The sequence below is a fragment of the Piliocolobus tephrosceles genome, chromosome 2 (genome assembly GCF_002776525.5).
Source record: "Piliocolobus tephrosceles isolate RC106 chromosome 2, ASM277652v3, whole genome shotgun sequence".
Lineage (NCBI taxonomy): Eukaryota > Metazoa > Chordata > Mammalia > Primates > Cercopithecidae > Piliocolobus > Piliocolobus tephrosceles.
Genome location: NC_045435.1, coordinates 147,735,796 through 147,758,568, shown reverse-complemented (window position 1 = coordinate 147,758,568; position 22,773 = coordinate 147,735,796). Strand labels below are relative to the sequence as shown.

Sequence of the window (22,773 nt, the reverse complement as noted above, 5' to 3'; positions counted from 1 at the left end):
TAATTCATAGTACCTTAAGAAGTTAGGAAAGGGCAAATTAAATCCAAAGTAGAAGGAAGAATGTCAAAGAGTAGGAATCAATGAAATAGAGAATGAATAAAAAAGAGATACATCACTGAAACTAAAAACTGGTTCTTTGAAAGTCATAAACTTCTATTTAGATTGATCAAGGAGAAAGCACAAATAATCCCTTTTCCTGTTTGGACAAAAGAGCGTAGCTTGCTGCCAGCATGCGTTTAATTTTACATAAATATGCTCTTAGAGACTGAAGCAAATCTGACTGATTTTCAATGTGAAAATAAAATATAAAAAGTTTTCTTGGTGTTATTTCTAACAGAACTAACATCAGAATTGTCTGAATCATCAGAATCGTCTATTTCGGAAAAACTGGGTTCATCAAATGAATCTTCGACCAACAACTGTTCAAGAATGATGTTAACATCACACATAGGATTGCTTCGTTTTCTAGAATTTGACATTTTCAGGTTTTGAGAGTTACTACATTTTCTAAATGGAAATACAGTACTACTATAAACAGTAGTGCTATATTTATACAGCATACTATATGCTATATATAGAATATCTTTTGTTTCCAAAGTCAATATACTAGAGTGATGGAAAAACAACAAGAGCGAGATTATTTTGTGGCAAAGTTATCTTTGGGTAAACGCTGCAGCCACAAGTGCTGCCAGTGAATATTCTTGTGGCAAATGGGAAAAACGTTATCAATATCAAGAATGAAAGAGGAGGATAACTAGAGCTCTCACATGCAAGACAAAAAATACAAGGGAATATTATGAATAACATGTCAAACAATTTGATAACTTAGATGAACAAAATCCTTGTATAACACAAATTAGCAAAACTGTCTAAAGAAACAATCTAAACATCTCTACATCAACTTTAAAAATGAATTCATAACTTAAAACGTTTCTACAAACAAAAGTCCTAGCGCAAATAGTCTCACTAGTGTGTCAACTATTCAAGAAAGGAGTAATATCAATCTACACAAACTTTTTCAGAAAACAGAGGAGGTGGAAGGACTTGTGAACCCCTTTTATGAGGCTAGTATTATTAACCTGATAACCAAAACTAAAAAAAAATTTAAAAACCATAAGAAAACCATAGACCAGTAACTCTCACAAACATAGATATGAAGGTCTTTAACAAAATATTAACAAAATTCAGCAGTATACAAAAATGATGTTATGACTGAGTGATGGATTTATCCCATTAACTCAAGGTTGGTTTAACATGGGAAATCCATAAATTTAACTCACCATATTAAGAGAATAAAAGAGAAAAAAAAAACTCAATAAAGTAGCTGACAAAGTTCAACAGTCACTCAAGATTAAAAAAAGAAAAAAGGAAAAAAAACCTCCCAGCAAAGAAAGAATACAAGGAAACGTCTTCAGTCTGAGACAGGTTATTAGTGATCACTTACAGCTAATATCACAGTAATGCCCTAGGACCAAATGCTTCCTCCCAAAGTCGAGAAAAAGGCAAAGGCAAGGGCTCTTCTCACCCCCATTCAACATTATGGAGGAAGTTCTAGTAGTGCAGTAAAGCAAGAAAAGACATGCAAAACAGAAAGACAGAAGTAAATTGCCTTTATGTGTAGACTTTAAGATCATGTACAAAAAAAATCCTAATGGAACTGCAAAAAATGGTAGTAGAACTAGTGAGTGAATTTAGCAAGGTCTAGGTATGAAAATCAATTGTATTTCATAAACTAGCAGCAAAATAACTGAAAATTAAAAATAATACATTTATAACAAGTCAAGAATATGAGTTGCTAAGGGACAAACTAACAAAATATGAAGAAAAATTAGAATGACTAGACTTCTCAACAACAAAATCAAGTCTGTAAGAAAATTAGTAACTCTTAACCTATACCTCAGGAATGAGGGCAAAATTAAATTCATTTTAAGGGAAACACAGAATTTGACCATTATCAAAATGACATAAAGAAAAAGTAGAGTAGTTTCTTAGTTCATTTGTGTTGCTATAAAGGAATAGCTGAAGCTGGATAATTTATAAAGAAAAAATGTTTATTTGGCTTACAATTCTGGTGGCTGGAAGATTGGGCATGAGGTGAAAGTCTCAGGCTGCTTCCACTCATGGTGGAAGGCAAAGGGGAGCTGGCATGTGCAGAGATCACATGGAAAGAAAGGAAGCAAGAGAGAAGTAGCACCAGTCTCTTTTGTTCTTGGGAACTAATTGAGTGAGAGCTTACTTATCTCCTCCTCCCAGTGAGGGCATTAATTCATTCAGGAGGGACCTGTTCCCATGACCCAAACACCTGCCATTAGACCCACCAGCAATACTGGGGATCAGATTTCAACATGGGGTCTGGAGAAACCAAATTGTAGCAGATAGAAAGCAAAAAAAAAAAAAAAAATTCAATAAAAGTAAAATTATAGCAGTTATCACAATACATGTACATTTACAACCCCCAAGGGAGAAAAATTAAACAGATTCAAGAATTAGAGAACCTGTAAGACTTATAATCATTAAAAAACTAGTACAAAATTTCCCCATGAAAGCATAGAAAGATAAGATGGTTTTGGTGTCAAGTTCACCAAACTCTCAATAGGTACAGTTTGTTCCCACAGATACCAAAAATACAAGGTGTATACAAGAAATTATATAGGCAAATTTTAGTCATGATCATAGATACAAAAAATCCTAAACAAAATGTTGGCCGGGAATGGTGGCTCATGCCTGTAATCCCAGCACTTTGGGAGGCCGAGACACGTGGATCACTTGGTGTCAGGAGTTTGAGAACAGCCTGGCTAACATGGTGAAACTCCGAGTCTACTAAAAATACAAAAATTAGCTGGGCATGGTGGGCACATGCCTGTAATCCCAGTTACTTGGGAGGCTGAGACAGGAGAATTGCTGGAACCCAGGAGGTGGAGGTTGAGGTGAGCTGAGATTGCACCACTGCACTCTAGCCTGGCTGACAGAGCGAGACGCCTCTCAAAAAAAAAAAAAAAAAAAGTTAGCAAACAAATCCTACCTATGCATTAAAAGAATTATGACTTAGAAGAAAACAGAAGGAAAAAAAATAGACAAATTGGATTTAATCAAATTTCAGAACTATTGTACATCAAAGGACACTATCAACAGAGTAAAAAGGCAACCCACAGAATGGGGGAGGACATTTGGAAATCACGTATCTGATAAGGGACTAATATCTAATATATATACAGACTAAAAACAACGAAAAATAGCCTATTGGATTTGAATAGACATTTCTTCAAAGATACACAAACTTAAATGTTCACTGATGCATAAAGAAAATATGTATACATACAATGAGATGTTACTCAACCTTAAAAAGGAGTAAAATTTTGATACATGCTATAACATGGATGAACCTTAAGGTTATTATGCTAAGTTAAATAAGCCAGACACAAAAGGACAAATATCCTATGATTCCATTTCTGTTAGTTACCTGAAACAGTCGAATTCATAGAGATAGAAAGTAATAGTGGTTACCAGAGATTGGGAGAGAGAGGAGAAGGCAGAGTGATTGTTTAATGGGTACAGAGTTTTAGTTTGGAAAGAAGAAAAAGTTCTGGAAAAGGGTGCACAATCATATGAATGTACTTAATGCTACTGAACTTTACAAATAAAATGATCAAAATGGCCAGGTGTGGTGGCTCATGCCTGTAATCCTAGCACTTTGGGAGGCTGAGATGGGAGGATTGCTTGAGGCCAGGAGTTTAAGACTGGCCTAGGAAACACAGTCTCCAGCTCTACCAAAAAAAAAAAAAAAAAATTAGCTAGGTGCAGTGGTGCACACTTGTAGTCCTAGGTTAAGGGGATCCTTTGAACCCAGGAATCTGAGGCTACAGTGAGCTATGATTGGCCTGGGTGACAGTCTGGGTGACAGAGTGAGAATAAAAAAAAAATAAAACTTAAAAAGATCAAATGATAAATTCTATGTACATTTACCACCTCCACCAACATACAAAAAATTGTGACTATACAATATACCCAGCATAAAGCTAAACAAAGCAATGGAAAGAAGCCCATTCTATGACAAAACTAGGAATATTCAGCAGTGGGGAAAGAAGACATTAGTCAATGAATTCTGCTGGGACAACTGGTTATCCTCATGGGAAAAAATAAGATTAGATCCCTAGTGCTCAAAATAAATGCCATATGGTTTAAAGACCTTAAAGTGAAAAACAAAACTGTACAAATTTTAGACAAAATCTTAAGGAAGAAGGTGGTAGAGGATACTAATATTTCAAGCTTCTAAATATCAAAGGGAATTATAAGCAAGGTATAAAAAAGGGCAGAGATTGAAGAAAGATACTTAGAATACATGTAAACAGAAAAAAGGACTAGTATGTAGACTATATAAAAAATCCATAGTTTTACATTCTAGTAGAAAAGCAGGGAAAAGGTATAATAATTCATAAAGGAAGAAATGAGAATAATAAACACTTGAATTCTCATAAGTAATTAAATCAATGAGATACAAGTTCATAGTAATTAAAACAGAGAGAGAAATAATTTCATACTTCCTGGCTTGCCTAATTTTAATGTCTAATAAAACTAAGTGATCGACAGCGTGTGGTGTTATTGGAACTTAGAAACTGCTGTTAGGACAGTGATAGACTCCTTATAACAGAATTGGTGCAACCACTGTAGGAAGCAATTTCCTACAGTTCAATATACTCTACAACCGAGCAACTCCACTTCTAGGTATTAACTTTATAGAAAGTTAAGCACTTTAAGTTAAGTGTACAAAGATGCAGAATGTTCACTGCAGCACTAATTTGTAAATAACAAAGTGGAAATGAATTGTGTCTGAAAAGAAGAAATGAGTATGTTTGATTTATATAATAAACTGTACAATGATGAAAATAATCTACATCTGCCAACATGGATAAATCTCAAAAACAATGCTGAAAGTCAGTTGTAAAATGATACGTACAATATAATATTCATATAAAATGTTAAGATATAAAATAATACTTAAAAGCCTATGGATAAATATGACAAGATTATAGGAACATTAAAAATACAAACACTTTAACACTGATTTTAGGATAATGATTGACTCTTGGGATGAAGGGAAGGGAAGGATCAAAGCTAGATCAGAGTGTCACAGCAGAATGATCTTTAAGGCAAAATTAAAGTACTCAATGGTCTAGAGCAGGAGTTGGCAAACTTTTCTGGTAAAGACCAGAAAGTAAATATTTTAGGACTGTAGGCCAAGAGGCAAACTCAAGAATATAATGTAGGTACTTTACTGGGGTTCAAAGTTAGTGCTTCTATCACTAAAATTGATTTCAAATGTTTGCTTTTTTTTTTTTCAACTATTTAAAAATGTAAAAACAATTCTTAGCTTATAGACCATCCGGAAGCAGGTGGTGTGCTAGATTTGGCCCATGGTCCAACTGAACTTTCTGTGATGATGGAAATGTTCAATATTTCCTCAATTGTCTAATATAGCCACATATAGCTACTGATCACTTGAAAGGTGGTACAGGGATTGAGAAACTGACCTTTTTTTTTTTTTTTAAGACATTGTCTCGCTCTGTCGCCCAGGCTGGAATGCAGTGGCGCGATCTCCGCTCACTGCAAGCTCCGCCTCCCGGGTTCCCGCCATTCTCCTGTCTCAGCCTCCCGAGTAGCTGGGACTACAGGCGCCCGCCACCATGCCTGGCTGATTTTTTGTATTTTTAGTAAAGACGGGGTTTCACCGTGTTAGCCAGGATGGTCTCAATCTCCTGACCTCGTGATCCGCCCACCTCGGCCTCCCAAAGTGCTGGGATTACAGGCGTGCGCCACCGCGCCCAGCCGAGAAACTGACTTTTTAACTGTCCGTAGTCTTAGTTTAAGATAGCTACTCTAGTGTTTCCATGAATTTAAAGAATAAGTATAAAGGGAGTAGTAAGAAAAAAAACTGAAAAATTAAGAGACTGTGATGGGAAACTAGGGTATATGAATCAGTGATGAGGGGGCTAGAAAAATTGGGGATGATGAAAAGGATTTCGGCTCTGACTGACATAGAATACAGAAAGATAGGGAGATAACAGCCAAGAAAATCTGAGATATCAGGATTAGAACGGTCCCCCCATAAAATTATAATTTGTTAATCATGAACTGGGAGATTACATAGAGAAAAGTTGGGAGAGAGAAGTGTTAGGTTGAAAGTATGGAGGGGAAGCTGAGAGTTTCACAGCAATGACTACTGAAAATACTAAGGATTAACTCACCTAGATCACACCCCCAACCCCAAAAAAGAGAATACCAAGGGGAGGGGAGAGGAAATGTCCAAGGATGAGAATAGTGAAGACAGAGAGATATTCTATTTTTGATATTTAAAGAATAGAAGGAAAGCAGTCACTATCTTATACAAGCTTTATTGCTCTTTAAAAATGAATAACCTACAACGTTTTAAAATTTAAAGAGGTATATACAAGTATAGACATCAAACTTTCTGAACTGAACTAATTCCCTTTTGTTGGTTGATCAAAAATATGCAAAAACCCTAAATATTCACACATTTAATCTTTGAGATTTCTGACTAAATAAGGAGCTATCCTGAAAGTACATGACATTTGTAATTTTATTGAGGCATCACTCTGAACATACAATTAGAGCTTGGGGTTCAGAACTAGTCACTTACCTAGTCCCTGAGCCTAAAAAACAATCAATTTCTCTAGTCATTTTTCCATACACATTTTATCTGAAAAATTACAACAGTGGTATGAGGAATTCATAAACAACTTAGGGTGTACCCTACTGTAAATACCAAAAATTTATTCTACTCAAATACTACACAGGGTTTCAAAGATCCACAATAATTTATTTTACTTAAATACTGTACTGAAGGGTTTCAAAAGATCCTCTTAGAAAATCATTCACTTTAGTATCTCCCACTTAAGGGAAAAATAGAGATGCCAGAAGCTTATAATGAAAATATCTTAATTTGAGTAATTATTATTCATTTCTAAAATGTTTGTATAAGATATATTTTGGGCCGGGCGCAGTGGCTCATACCTATAATCCCAGCATTTTGGGAGGCTGAAGCGGGCAGATCACCTGAGGTTGGGAGTTCGAGACCAACCTGACCAACATGGAGAAACCCTGTCTCTACTAAAAATACAAAATTAGCTGGGCGTAGTGGCGCATGCCTGTAGTCCCAGCTAGTTGGCAGTCTGAGGCTGGAGAATAGCTTGAACCTGGGAGGCAGAGGTTGCAGTGAACTGAGATCACGCCACTGCACTCCAGCCTGGGCAACAAGAATGAATTTCTGTCTCCAAAGAAACAACAACAAAAAAAGATACATTTTGACCAACATTAAGAGGTTTAGGCAGCATAAGAAATCAGTATGATGATAATGCTTAAGTTCAGTTATTTATATTCAAAAGAAAAAACAAATTAGATTTATTAAAGTTTTAATACAAAACATCCCATTTGAAGCATAGTTCTGAAGAAATGTTTATGAGCTAGGGTCCTGTCAAGAGAATATCCTATGGCAATGGCTCACTCTGTTTGTGTACTCTTACAGATCCTCTCTTAAAGCAACAGAAAGAAGTGTAGATTGAATTTAAACAATATCCAACAAAACCTTCACTGTATTTGTTTCATACTTTTTTTAGAACGTCTCAAATCCTTTTTCTGCTTGAAAATAGGAGAATTCAAAAAGCACAAATCTGTAAAAGGGTCCCCTCTTCTCAGTTTCCTGTAAGAGTAAAAAGAGATCTCAGGCATAATATAAGCACCCTAATATTAACTTACTCCTCAGTATCAAGTTATGGTAAAATACACCAATTTTAAATGTTATCACTTCAATTTTTTAAAATCAAATGTTTTTATTTCAGAAAAAACTCATTATTGAACAAAGCTCCATAACCTTATTCCCCCGATATGTATCATTAAAAATAAGTTCCCACAAACCAAATACTTACGAAGCGAGGGTGGGCTCCTTATAGTTCACGCTGACTGTGCACCTACGTTTAGGCAGAGCCACTGCTGGGCTTTCTTTATTCTTTTTTGGAGAAAGAGAAAGCCTTCCGATTTTCACAACAGGATACAAGGAGACATTGGTGATATCCTTCAGTTTAAGATGAAGTGACTGGTGAGTTTCAGGTGGTGTACCTACAAAACAATTTTTACTGAATGATTTTAAAAAAAACCCACACAGGAACTAAAATTGTATTCAATTTTATATATCATAACTGTATACAAAATTCAGCATTTAATAATAGAATTTTTTTTAGATGGGCTCTCATTGTGTTGCCCAGGCTGAAGTGCAGTGGTGTGATCTCAGCTCATTGCAACCTCCACCTCCTGGTCTCAAGCAATCCTCCTGCTTCAGTCTTCTGAGGAGCTGGGACTACAAGTGTGCACCACCATGTCCGGCCAATAATACAGTTTTTTTTTTTTTTTTGGCCTTTTCATCATTTTTTCCTCTTCCTTTCAAACCACTGTTGAAATATTAATTATAACAAAACACTTCACTAAAACTTAAAATTCTTCTAGGATAGCTTGGGCATAATAAGTTAGTTTAACCATGGAATTTCATTTTAGTCATACCTTGCTATTTGGAATCAAGTCCTCTCTCTTTCAATACCAAGGTTTTTATCAAGTCTCTTCCTATAGTCTTATAAAGCCGCTAAAACTCCTTCTATTAAACAAATGAGAATTCTAAATAACAGCTTCTGTGTAAACCGGGAGACAAACTAGCATGTTAAAAAGTTACTCAGTTTTTTTCCCATCATAAACATCCAAGTATACTTTGGAGCTACACCTATATTGGAAGGCAAATGTCCAACACATAGTAAAGACACTGCAAAACAATCTCCTCAAATAGCTTTAAAAAGCAAACTGTATCCCCAAAAAAGTAAACTATAACCGTGAAATGACTGTATACTAAGAGCCATATGCTCCAGTGTTATCTGGTTTTTATAGTCTGTCCTTTTTGTTGCCACATAAATATATTGTACTGTATTAATTATTCCAACTTTCAGTTTGAGAAATATATCTTATGGAACAATATCAGATTGGTTGCTACATTCTGGAAAAATGCTTCTCAAACTTTAATGTGCATATGAATCCACAGGAGGACTTCTTAATGGCCAGGCACGGTGGCTCATGCCTATAATCCCAGCATTCTGGGAGACCCGAAGTTGAGTTTCAGGTCAGCCTAACCAACATGGAGAAACTCCGTCTCTGCTAAAAATACAAAATTAGCCAGGCGTGGTGGCACATGCCTGTAATTCCAGCTACTCGGGAGTCTGAGGCAGGAGAATAGCTTGAACCCAGGAGGTGGAGGTTGGGATGAGCTGAGATCGTGCCACTGCACTGTAGCCTGGGCAACAAGAGCAAAACCCTGTCTCAAAAAAAAAACAAAACACAAAGATGCAGATTCTGACTCCAGGGTATGGGATATGGCCTGAGATTCTGCATTTCTAAGAAGAGGTCTAGGGATCAAACTCTTGAGTAATACTATTTTAGAGTATATTTTTTTCTTTTAAAAATGTATTTTTTATGGATTTTATATATTTTTATGGATACAGGCTCACACACCTGTAATCCCAGCACTTTGTGAGGCCAAGGCAGGAGGACTGCTTGAGCCCAGGAATTTGAGACCACCCTGGCAACACAGTGAGACCTCATCTTTACAAAAAGTAAAAGAAAAGAAAAAAAAAATTAGCCAGGTGTGATGGTGTATGCTATAGTCCCGGGTACTGGGGAGGCTGAGGTGGAAGAATCACTTGAGCCTGGGAGGTTGAGACTGCATTGAGCCATGACAGTGACAGTGCCCTCCAGCCTGGGTGATAGAGCAAGACCCTGTCTCAATTAAAAAGTGAACAACCAAAAAATCCCAACTTCTTCTGGACATTTTCAAATGTACACAAAGATGGCAATAACAGTATAATAAACTCCGAGTTACCTAGGTTCAATAATTATCAACACTCTGCCAATCTTGTTTGATTTTTTTTTTTTTTTTTGAGACCAAGTTTTGCTCGTTGCGCAGGCTGGAGCACAATGGCATGGTCTCAGCTCACTGCAACCTCTGTCTCCTGGGTACAAGCGATTCTCCTGCCTCAGCCTCCCGAGTAGCTGGGATTACAGGTGCATATCACCACGCCCAGCTCATTGTTTTGTATTTTTAGTGGAGACGGGGTTTCACCATGTTGGCCAGGCTGGTCTCGAACTCCTGACCTCAGGTCATCCGCCTACCTCGGCCCCCCAAAGTGCTGGGATTACAGGCATGAGCCAACCCACCCAGCCAACAGCATATTTTTTAAGAAGATACTTGCCTGCTACAACTGACTAGGCAAGATTTACAAAGTTGGTTCGGTTTTTAAGGTTTTAATCTCCTTAAAACAAAATAAGCATCATAACAGCTATACTTCACAGAATTGTTCTGAGGATCAAATAAAATGATATAACAATATTTTGAAAATGATAAAACTTGACTATGTAGGTTAGTTTTACTTGTATTAACTAAAATTGCCAAATGAGAATCTTTGTGGACAGGTGCAGGTTGTATTATGAACATTTGAACTATGCCTACTTTTGATCTCATATTTTCTGAGCCAGTTTTTAGAGATGTTGTACAAAAGAATACTAAGCCTATCAATTGAGGAAATCTTCACTAACTAGAAGATAATTTAAAATCATGGTTCCTGTCAAATTTAATATAAAACAAGGCCATTAAAATAACAAGTCACTGGATTCAAATTTGATTTCACTTTCAAGGGGAACTTCAGGTAAGTGTATAAAAGCTACTTTAATTCAACTTAACTCCACAAAAGAGTCCCTCTGTCCTCTTGGGAGTCCTCATTTACTGAAAATAAAAATTCTGTCTCCACAACAAGCAATCTCTGAATTAGGTCAGAGCAATACAACTGTGATTTCCACACCCAGCCCCACACTGTTTAATCAGACCATAACTTCCCCCAAAGAGAGACAGATGGTAAGTCTCCAACCTCCACCAGAGAAACAGATGGTAAGTATAGTATATAAGCATCAGGAGTGATCATTTATCACAAACATTAAAAACGCAGGTAAACAAGTAGATCACTTACTAGTAGTTTTTGTTGGCTTAGAACCCTCCGTCTCTTTTTCATCTGTATATTTCAGTCCTCTTTTAGCTAGAGGCCTGGTGACTGGTCTTGTATCTGAATCGCTGGTGGGATTCTGAATGTACTTGCAAGTGGGCAAATAGAGGTCATCGGAATCATCTCCTGAACCACTTGATTCACAGAGGCTCGCTTCAGACTCATTGTTTTCTTCTCTATTAGAGTCATTGCTCATTTTTTGTCGGAAAGGAGTAAGATGAACACCCTCTTCCAAATTAAAATTGTAAGCATCATTGGAACTGACAGATTTGTGCATTTTCTTTTTGGAAACAGTTCTTTTATTTTCACTTTTATTCTCTTTATATTTTGACATAGGTTTTGATTTTCTCCTGTTAGCTTTTCTTTTCTCTTCTCTTTTTCTTTCTCGTGTATCTCTTTGCTTACTTTTAGTTTGTTCAGATTTAGATTCTAAAATGTCTTCTGTTTTAGTAAATGTTCCTGGATGCCTCAGCTTTGAAAGTGATAAGTTAGCTTGGTCCTTGCTCCATGGACAAACATTGTGTTGTACATTTTCAGGCATGTTTACTAGTGGGTCTAAAAATCCAACTCTTTCGAATTCAAAAGACTTCCCCTCCAAATGACTGGTTTCAAAATCATCCAAGCTATCAAACTGACATACACTGTTACAATGTTTCTTTAAACTGCTACGGACAGATACAGTTCTAGGTAAGACGTTATCAGTGGACTTAGCTTCACCTGAATCAAAATCAAATCCCAGTGTGTCTTGAGGAATAGTAGGTATCTGATCTGAGAATTTAAAAAGTAAATGAGACAAATAGTTTGACTTTGTGGAAAATTGAATTTCAAGAACTTTAGAATTCAAAGTAAAAAACTGAATGACCAAAAAGTCATTCTGTAGTTTTCCTACATTATAAAATCTGTAAATAAAAATCTGGGGAACTAAAATATTACCATCTATTTACTTGTCAATGATCAACTGGTGGCTTATATCTGACATGTGAAAGAATCTTGTACAGGTTCAGTATCCCTAATCTGAAAATCTGAAATCCAAAACTTTTTCAGTGCAGTCATGATGCTCCAAGGAAATGCTAACTGGAGGGTTTTGGATTTCAGATTTTCAAATTAGGGATGATGAACTGATATAATGTAAATATTCCAAAATTTAAAAAATAAATCCAAAACACTTCTGGTCCCAAGCATTTTGAATAAGGGACACTCAATCTTTATAATCTTTAAAAATATTATAGGCCAGGCACAGTGGCTCACGCCTGTAATCCAGCCCTCTGGGAGGCTGAGGCAGGCGGATCATGAGGTCAGGAGATGGAGACCATCCTGGCTAACACGGTGAAACTCCGTCTCTACCAAAAAAATATATATATATGTAAAAAATTAGCTGGGCATGGTGGCGGGCACCTGTAGTCCCAGCTACTTGGGAGGCTGAGGCAGGAGAATGGCGTGAACCCAGGAGGTGGAGCTTATAGTGAGCTGAGATTGCGCCACTGCACTCTAAGCCTGGGCAACAGAGCGAGACTCCGTCTGAAAAAAAAAAATTATAACAGGCTTTTATGTGCTCTTAGTTTAAAGAAAATGAATATATGTTTCACTGAGTACAGATTCAGAGAAGTACAACCGCATATTCCAGAGTGGGACAAACGAGAAAGTGGGAGTTAAGTTGTTCTTTGAAAAATAAATAAGATTTGGATAACTAGAAAGCTTCTCAGGTAAGAAATATAACCTGTATTTTAAGGAAAAGTGAGGCTATGTCCAGTTTTGCTTATTCAAATACTGACCCTTCTTCGAAGCTTAGTTCAAGTGGAGGAGATTGACATTTGAGAACACAGACATATCAATTTAAAAGTAGTAAGAAGGAGATGGCTTTGGAGTTCAACTTTGATTTTAAATACTAGCCCTTAACATCTAGACTTCTTCATGTGAGATACTTTACCTTCTTGAGTTCCTACAAAACGGGACTAACGTACTTATATTCCTAGGTTGTTGTGAGGGTTAGGTGAGATTATGCATGTAAAATGCCTAACATAGAGCTTGACACATAGTAGCAATCAGTAAATTGCTGCCATAGTTATAGCCAAAGTTTCAGATTACAGATTTGACATAATAAATATATTTTAAAACTCTATTACTCTGTGTAAAATAAACAGATTTCCTTTGAGCAGAATACCAGATGAACAAATTTAAAAAGTTTAGAAAAAAAGAATTAGAGAAATTTAATTGTATTATTTGTTCTCAAAGACCTTATCTTGCCCTTAATAATATTTTTAGATTTTCACTTGATTACCTTCTATTTGAAATGATTCTCCTTGTCCTGGGAGTTCAGTTTCTTCAAGAGGAATTTGCCTTAGAAAATACCAATGAAAAAACAGAAATTTAACGATTATGTAATAAAAACAAATTCAGTATTTTCCTAATTTTTCTTTCCTTTAGTATCATTTCATAACTCGATTTCAAATCAATACATCTATTCTGTATCAAAGGAAACCAAAGGACACTTATGCTGATTACAGGGAGATTGATTTGTTATGACTGACATTCAACTCCCACTTGAAGAACTAACCTATCAGGTTGGATAGTTCCACCTGAAAACATGTTATATAACTCAATTTCATTTAACTAAGGAAACAGCCAATGATAATTAATTTGTAAAATGTTTTTTAAAAAATGTAATTTGATCATTCTTTAGGAGCCTGCTTTACCATTAGCAGAGCTATGATTTGTTTGTAATATATGCTTTTATGGTGCTTAACTATTGAACTCTTCTGAAGTTAACATTGTTCATTTTCTTTAAAAATGTTGTTCTTTAGTTCATGAAACATGAAGTGTTCTTTATACTCTAACACTATTACTGGCAGTTTCATTCTAATTGTAATTTTATTGTTTATTCTCTGTAGAGAATTTTCCACTCTAGACATTAAACAGATTTAGGGAATGGCTGTGGTAACTAATAACTACTTTAGAAAACTTCTACAAACTCGATTACCTTATCTTACTTTTTGCCCACAACATAAGTTTGTCAGATCTTAAAGTCTAACAGTTTAAGAACTACTAATGATTAAAAGTAATCTACAGCAATAGAAATCATCTTAGTGGTTACTTCTGTGGAGAAGGGGATGGACTTGAAAGGCATACGAAAGAACTGTCCATGGCAGTAGTTCTCCTCCAAGGGCAATTATGCTCTCCAGGGAACATGTGGCAATATCTGAAGTCATTTTTTGTTCTTCTGAGGAATGTTACTAGGATTCATTGGGTGGAGGCTATGGATGCTACTAAACATCCCATCATGCACAGATAGCCATCTATAACAAAGAATTATCTGGCCCAAAATGTTAATAGTAAAAACACTATGTCTTCATTGACATTTTTGTTCCACGATATATACATTAGTCAAACTCATCAAACTGTGTAACTGTGATCTGTACATTTTACTGTTTATAATTAAAGCTTAATAATTCATAAACAAATAAAGTACATTTGATCCAAGAGAAGGGGACGAGGGTATAGGGGATCTAGAAAAATGAACTGGATCAGCGAGACAATGGGACAACTGTGTTAAATATGATGTTTTATTTATTTATTTATTTTTTCCCCGAACTAGACTATTTATAGGGCTGGCAAAACACCTCATTTCAATAGCTAATCCTTCTTAGAATAAAAACATGGTACAAAGAAAAGTATGACTGAAGGAAAGTATGAAGTAGAATTAAAAATTCTGGTAAGGCTTCTTTTTCCTAGGCATCAAAAAAGGAGTGAAATATGAGAAAAAGGGGTTTAGCTTGGCTATATGTGACAGAATTTCAACACATCAAATTCTCTTAAATATATTCTCAGCAGAGAAAGCATCAGACTACAAATATAAGAGTTGACATGATGCACATTTCCTTTCATAAATGAATCACAGAATTAAATCTTTCTTAGTATTAATAATCATAATAAAGAATTTGATACTAACGGTAAATCCTTCACAAATAAATTTCTGGAGTTGTCATCACTCCTGGGGTCCATTCCAGAGGAACATATTTCCTGGTTCTGTTAATGTATTAAAACAAAACACTGTTATAACTGAAGTATTCATAAGAAAGCATTAATTTATTCAACAACATGCACTTGTTGACAGTCTACCATGATGCCATGCCATAGTTCTAGGAACTGAGTCCATAAGAGCTCAAAAGCAGAGTAAGTCTTATCCTCTTAAAGCTTACATTCTAGTGCAGGGAAATAAAATTTTAAAAAGAGAAGATACATGTACAAAATTTCAGCTTGTGATAAATGCCATGAAGGAAATACCCAGGGTGAGGTGATAGAGAGTAACTCAGGTTGGATTGCTCTTTTAAATAGAGTGAATCTGATATAAATCAGAAGACTGCAAAGGAGCCAGCCACTGAAAGAGCAGGAGGAAAAGAAGGCATTGGAAACAGCAAATACACATAAGAAAAATCTTGCTGTGTTTAGGAAAGAAAGGCTGTTGTGGCTGGAACATAGTCACTGAGAACAGTAGGAGATATACATGCAGAGGCCACATAATGTAGGGCCTTGAGAACCATGAGTTTAGATTTCAGTCTAAGTAGGATGGGAAGGTACTTAATATTAAGAAAGGAAGTAAACTGATTTAAGTTTTTGAAAGATCAGTCTGAATTAAAAGAGGCCAGGGGTAGAAAGAGTTGAGAGATCATCATAGCATATCTGGCAAGACATGGTATCAGCTAAGATTAGAGTCATGGCTATGGAGCTGAAGCCCAGTGGAAGGCCTTGAGATGACAGGTCAAGCTCAAGGACTGAAAAGGGATGGAGGTGGGAGCAACGAGGGAGAGCAAAGCCTTTTGTGGTTTTGGACTAAGCAAATGGGTAGGCTACTTTACTGAGATGAGTAAGACTTATAAAGGAAGGTAGGAAGTATACAGTATCTTTGGGGGAGGCAAGGGGAAGTTGTGCTTTATATAAGGTATGTTTGAGATCCCTTATACATCTTTAAGTGGAGATAGCAAATGGTGGCTGTGTATATATGTGTGTATGTGTTTGTTTTTAGATTCTGTACTATAAACTGGGAAGGCATCAGCAGACAGTACATAAAGCTATGACAGGGCATAAGATGAGTCTACAACAACTGGCATTTATTCATTTTTTTGAAATGAAGTCTTGCTTTGTCACCCAAGCTGAAGTGTAGTGGTGCTATCATAGCTCACTGCAGCCTTCGACTCCTGGGCACACGTGATCCTATCTCAGCTTCCCATGTAGCTGGGACTACAGGTGCATGCCACCACAACTGGCTAATTTTTATTTTTTATTTTGTAGAGATGGGAGTCTCGCTGTGTTGCCCAGGCTGGTCTTGAACTCCTGGGTTCAAGTGATCCTCTCACCTCAGCCTCCCAAAGTGCTCAGATTACAGGCATGAGTCAATGTGCTTGGCCAAGAATTGACATTTAAAGGTAGAATGAGTAAGAAATCAGCAAAAGAGACCAGCATGGAACAGTCAGAAAGGTAGAATAAAAACCAGGGGAGCATAATATCATGAAAACTAATAGATCAAAGTATGTCAAGTAAAGAGTGGTCCCTGTTTTACATATTATTACTGCAAGGTCAAGAAGAAAGAAAAGTTACCACTGAATTTGGTAACATGGAGGTTTTGGTGACCTTGACATGCAGTGACAAGAGAACAGTAAGGATAAAATCTAGATTCAGAGTGGCTGCAGGCCAGGCGTGGTACCTCATGCCTGTAATCCTAGCATTTAGAGAGACTGAAGCAGGGGGATTACTTGAACCCAGGAGGTCAAGACCAACCTGGGCAACATAGTGAGGTGGTCTCTACAAAAAAATTTTTACAAATTATCTGGGCGTGGTGGTGTTCCAGCTATTCAGGAGACTGAGGTTTGGAGGAGCACTTGAGCCTGGGAGGTCAAGGCTGCAGTAAGCCATGATTATGCCACTGCACTTCAGTCTAGGCAATGGAGCGAGATCCTGTCTCAAAGAAAAAAAAAAAGAATCATTTCAAATGTGAATGGAAGCTGAGGAAGTGAAGAATATACTGTTTTCTTTTAAAAAGTTCTGCTGTGAAGGGCAGCAAACAAATGAGGAGATAAAGAAATATGAGACAAGGAGAGGTTTCATTACTTTCTTCTTCTCTAAGGTTGAGAGATACGAAAGCACATCTTTATGATGACTGAAATGATCCAGTGGAGAGGGGGATATATGGAAGAGAGAACAATCTTCCAGGAATAAAGTTGCAGAGGAGGTGAGAAGAGAAAATCTGATGCATGGGCTAGGGAGCGGCTGGGGGTAGTGCCTGCCTTTAGCAGGAACAGGGGCTATTCTGCCACTGTAACAAGAGGGAAGATGAAGAACCTAAGTATGGAGGTGGATTTGTAGATCTCTGTTATGAAGATGACAATTCTCACTCAATTCCTAAGAAGCCAATTCTAATTTAATGAATTATCTTCTGAAATTTGATGAACATATGTTGACATTATAATAAATAGGCTAAAAATGTTAGCCTATTAAAAACAAAACAACCAGAAATTTAATCCCATTAAAAGCTTTCGGTCAGGTGTGGTGGCTCATGCCTGTAATCCCAGCACACTGGGAGGCCAAGGCCGGAGGATTGCTTGAGACCAGGAGTTCAAGACCAGCCTGGGCAACATGGCAAGATCCTGTCTCTGGCAAAAAAAAAAAAAAAAATTAGCCGGGTGTGGCAGTGCATGCCCATAGTTCCACCTACTCAGGAGGCTGAGATAGGAAGATCGTTTGAACCTGGGAGGTGAAGGCTGAGTGTGCGTGAGCCTGGGAGGTGAAAGCTTCAGTGAGCTGTGATTACACCACTGCACCCCAGGCTGGGCAAGAGCGAGACTCTGTCCCCCTCAACCTACCCCGGCCAAAGACGAAAACTTTAAATTGACATCAATGTAGCTAATGTTCTGAAACGAATATTAATGCAGGTAAATAAAAAAGAACATTTAACTATACACTAATATAACTTAAAAACAAGTCATTAAAAAATCTATAAAATTAGGGAACAAAAAGGCTGTTAAAAATTACTTAAACGTTAACTATTGCTAGGCTAGGCAAGAAAACATTCTTGTAAAATTCTTACATTTTAAGCTTCTCCATCACTGCTAAGTTGATTTGATAAGCACTGAAGCATGGGTGTACAATGAGGTTGAGAATGAGTGACACAAGCAATTAGTGTATAGCAGAAAATACAAACATTGACATTCTAAATGCTAAGAATATATTTGCGTAGCAACTAACAATGTTTTTAATAAATACTCAAAAACCACTGAGTTGCAGTAATAGAATTTTTTCCCAACTGCTTTTGTAATTATCTCATCGAGTATTCGCTTCCTACTATTTCTGTTTTTCAGCAAAAACTTTGTAAAAGGAGGAGGAAGATTCAAATGCCTTTAGAAGAACTGTTTTCCCCTACTAGTTGACTGAACAAGGAAAATACAAAATTAGAAAAGATTACATGCTGGGAAAAAAAAAAAACAGTAATCTACCACGCTTAGCACAGTGGCTCATGCCTGTAATCCCAGCACTTTAGGAGGCTGAGGTGGGTGGGACACTTGAGGCCAGGAGTTCAAGACACCTGACCAACATGGCGAAACCCATCTCTACTAAAAACATAAAAATTAGCTAGGTGTGGTGGCACATGCCTGTAATCCCAGCTCTCGGGAGGATGAGGCATGAGAATCGCTTGATCCCAGGAGGCAGGGGCTCCAGTGAGCTGAGACTGCACCACTGTACTCCAGCTTGGTGACACAGCAAGACTCTGTCTCAAAAAAAAAAAAAAAAAAAAATAAAAAAATATATATATATATATAAACCTCCCATGAGGGTAAAGAAAATATACCTAATCTTTAGAGTCAGTACTCAAATATATCATATATGTACTTACTGTCTATGTGTATATATACATATATATTACATGTGTCTTAATCACATGGAGAAAAATAATAAGGAATCAATAGGGAGTGAAGCAAGAACTCTTTCACTGACTTCTCCTGTCAATGGAGAAGTGACGTTAATTCCATTTTCAATTACCCGCCCACCTCCTCCCACCCCCAATATCCCTCCCCTAATCATTATGTTCTCACTTTCTTATCTGACTTTCTGGTCTAAGTGCCAACTCAAATGTTTTCACTGGTATAGCGAAGCAAGGGCCACTGGGAAGAATTTCAGTGTTCTGTACGCCTGGCACTCACCAATGCTTTTTTTCTTTCTCTGCCCCATTTCCCTGGCAGTGGCTACTGGAAAAAGGGATAAATAAACTAGCTCATCATTACTTTTTTCATAAGTAATGACACACATTACTGTGTACATAATGATACACAATGGTACAGCAAGACACAAAGAATATCCTAAAGCAAACCTTCTCCGTATCTGTTATATTTTGGCTAGCAGGACCATATTTGAACACCTTCTTTATAATCTTAGACAAAAAGAGAACCAGATTGAAACTTTGAGCAGCAAAATGTTTATGATCTTACTTGTCTGGGAGTGAACAGTCTTCTCTACTTAGCCAACAAGCAGGTAAAAACGATTCTCCAAAAAGCATTTAAATACTCCCTATGTCCTAAATAAAGGTAGTTCTTATAAAACCCCACTGGATACAGCAAAACAAAAGGCTAAGGTAAAAGCTAAGATAGCACTGATTAAAACTTTTGGATGAGTCCACTTCAGGTACCACTTTTATATCTTTAGCTTAGTTGCACTATCTTTGACTCACTTAGTTGAACATTCAAATGGACCAGCAATGCAAAAGGCTAAAACTATGTCTTCTGCATCCTGTCTTGCTACCTGCTTTAAGAATGAAATAGGCAGGAACAGGCTTCAATCACCTATATGCTTGAAGCTTTCTTAACTGGCCAAATGCAATAGCTGTGCTCTGGAGCACCAAAGAAGGATGTTTTAAACAATTCATGGATAACTGAGCTATCAGTAATTCATTTAAATAAAATAACTGATCTAAACTACTTATTCATGGCTTAACTAAACTAAGAAATTCGGCCTCAGTAATGAAAATACCTGAGCAGGTTCTTCTGTTTGTTGTGATTTAAGTTTTCCTTTCAATGCATATAGCTGGCATGTGAGATAGTAACATTCTTTTCTCAGCTGTAGGATGATATCTTGGGCTTCTCTCACTTTGGATTTTTCATTTTCCAAAGCTAAAACTAACATTTTGTTGTTGTCTTGGTAATTTTTCAGCAATGTAGAAGTGTTGGCTAAAAGAGGATAAAAAAATTTATCAGTTATTAAATCTAAACTTAAAAGTGAGATAAAAGGACAACATAAAAATCTCTTACTAATTATTTGGCATGGTGCAGCTATCAAAGACCTGCGTTTGCCAATCTCTGCCAAGTTTTTATTCCTTTTCTCTTTCATTCGCTTCTTTATGTCTTCAAGACTATCTTGAAAGGACTTCTTCAGGCATCTTTCCTTGGCCATCTTTTGCCTAAACAATAAAAAATAATTTTTCTCAGAGAGAATATTATCAAATATAAAACTTTAAAAAACATAGGCTGTTCATAAAGAATTCATTAAATAGACTAAACTGTAGAATTAGCTCAAAGTAGATAGTTAACTAACTTGATAACATAACTTTTCCCCTTTTAAAATCTCATTCATATTTTTGATGTTCTCTCTTCCTCCTCAGGCACTTTATAGAAAAGTTTTATTGAATATAGATTTCCAACCCAAAGATTCCACAATATGCCACTTATTCATTCTTTAACAAATACTGTGGCATATATGCCAGACACTATTGAAAATGCTTATTATTATATTTTGATGCCATTATTATTTATGCTTCTTAAAGAAAATGTTTAGGACCAACTTTTAGTGCTTAGGCTTACAGCATTAGTTCTGAGGCAATTATATATCTGGGTTTTGTTTTCCAGCTCTTCTTTAATGATTAATTCATCACATTAGGTCATTCAACTATTTTTCCATACTCTTTTAACCTAATTATCGCTTATGATATACACACACTCTCAAGAAAGTCAAGGTGATCCTTAGAGGTTTAAACTATGTAGCACCACATACAATTTTATTAGGCTATTGTAACAATTACAGAGCTAGAGCAGGAACTTGGGGAGAAGAACACTCTAATATTCTCAAAGTATGGCTAAAACTTAGGGCTGTTAACTCCCAGTGAATTATGAACATAACAAATCAGACATTAAATATTGTTGTACATGCACTTAAACGCTGAGTATTAAATACATAAGTATACTTAATCTTTCAATGTTGCAAGTCAGGTAGGTTTTAGCATGCTACTAAACATGTCAAACCACTTTTCAGAAACATCTTTTACTCTAGATTGCACTTTGAATATCTTAAAATTGAAAAAAAACTTGTTTCCAATAATAATCTATGCATACAATTTTCACCACAAAGGATATCTTTACCTTCTCTAAGATAGTCAAACATTTTCCTAAACCTTACACGTTCTTGAGTATTTTCTCTAGGCCTTATTTTCCTCTATGCAGTGTCTGGAATCTTAAATATAGATATTGTAGATTAAGAACTTTCTACCAAGGTATATACTGGGAGGTTCCTAGCAGAGATGGGATAGCTATTTTTAAAAGCACTAATGGTAAAGCGGTTGTTTTACACAAATTAGAATTGGAGATGTTTGAGAGTCATACAGATTAAGTTACTGATCTAGTTTAGTTAAGGTATTTTAAAGTTTTCGTTATTACTTTTAATCAAGCTAAAATCACAAAAGAAACTTTCCATATCAAAAGTTTTATATCCTGTCTAAAGTAGGCGGTGGTGTTAGCAGGGGGTGTGGTAGACAGAAGGAATGAAAACAAAGACAGGCTACAGCGCGAGATGACGGTCTCAGTCTGTAGAGTACTCGCGTGGCGCTCTGGATTCAAAAGAACCTAGCATATTTGATCTCCGTTCATAATTATCCAATCAGTTCTGCTGCGAAGACAGCCAGGTAGGACACTAGTCAGTGCCGGCCTTTTCAGGGTATGTGAGGAAGAGAATGGCCTGGACAAGGAGGACGTCAACGGTATCACGCTGCACAAAGAACTGCTGTCAATTTTCTTGCGTTGAGCCAGGCTTTTAACTACCGTAAAAAGCTTTATTTGCACATCACTTAATCTACACAATTTTGCAAAGTAGGATATTAGGGTCTCTCCGTTTATTAAACATAAGAGGAAGACGGAACATAAGAAAGGGCAGATCGAGTGGCTGAACCGCGAAACGCGCGCGGCCAGTGGGACTCCAGAGCCCGAGCTTTCGGCCACCGAATTTGGAACGGTATTGAGAACCCAAGGGAAGTCAAACACGGATCACTACGCCCTTGTTTCCCACCTTAAAACCTACTTCCTCCTCTTTCAGGAGGAGGAAAGCCGAGGGGAGGTGGGGCTGGCGGAAGTGGGCCCTGCGACCCTCCTGCCGCAGGCGCGTCCAGAACCATACCTTGGCCACTACTTCTGCAAGAGCTATCTTCCTCCTCCTCACATTTCAAGGCTCTTCCAGGCTCTCCCGCGCGAGCCACGCGCAATGGGCTCTCCAGGACCGTACCACCGTACCCCGTCGCCTGGGACTACCGTCGCCACATTCGAAATTTTCCGCCTCATTCCTCCATTGGTTGGCTGGGAGGCGGTCACGTGCACCCAACACCAACCGGCGCCGGCAGAGTCCCGCCCCACCAGGTGACGTCACGTTG

The 22,773-nt window shown here is 37.1% G+C and overlaps 1 protein-coding gene across 1 annotated transcript; it reads right to left on the bottom strand.

Moving 5' to 3' along the window:
- Positions 1-6,372: 6,372 nt before the first annotated feature.
- Positions 6,373-22,772, bottom strand: SGO1 (shugoshin 1). The gene is made up of 8 exons (XM_023207313.2): positions 22,524-22,772; positions 20,393-20,541; positions 20,115-20,311; positions 15,049-15,125; positions 13,381-13,439; positions 11,070-11,870; positions 7,941-8,130; positions 6,373-7,714 (listed from the first exon to the last, which is right to left on the bottom strand). Exons 2-8 carry the CDS (start codon positions 20,532-20,534, stop codon positions 7,603-7,605), a joined length of 1,578 nt encoding a protein of 525 aa, XP_023063081.1. The 5' UTR covers positions 20,535-20,541; positions 22,524-22,772; the 3' UTR covers positions 6,373-7,602.
- Between the last annotated feature and the right edge of the window lies 1 nt (position 22,773).

Excerpts from the sequence above, each read along its gene's own strand:
- SGO1 (XM_023207313.2), bottom strand. The coding sequence starts at position 20,534 with ATGGCCAAGGAAAGATGCCTGAAGAAGTCCTTTCAAGATAGTCTTGAA. Across the intron at positions 15,126-20,114 it reads AAACAGAAGAACCTGCTCAG|AACCAGGAAATATGTTCCTC; the intron begins GTATTTTCATTA and ends ATACATTAACAG. Across the intron at positions 11,871-13,380 it reads AGAATCATTTCAAATAGAAG|ATCAGATACCTACTATTCCT; the intron begins GTAATCAAGTGA and ends TTAAATTCTCAG.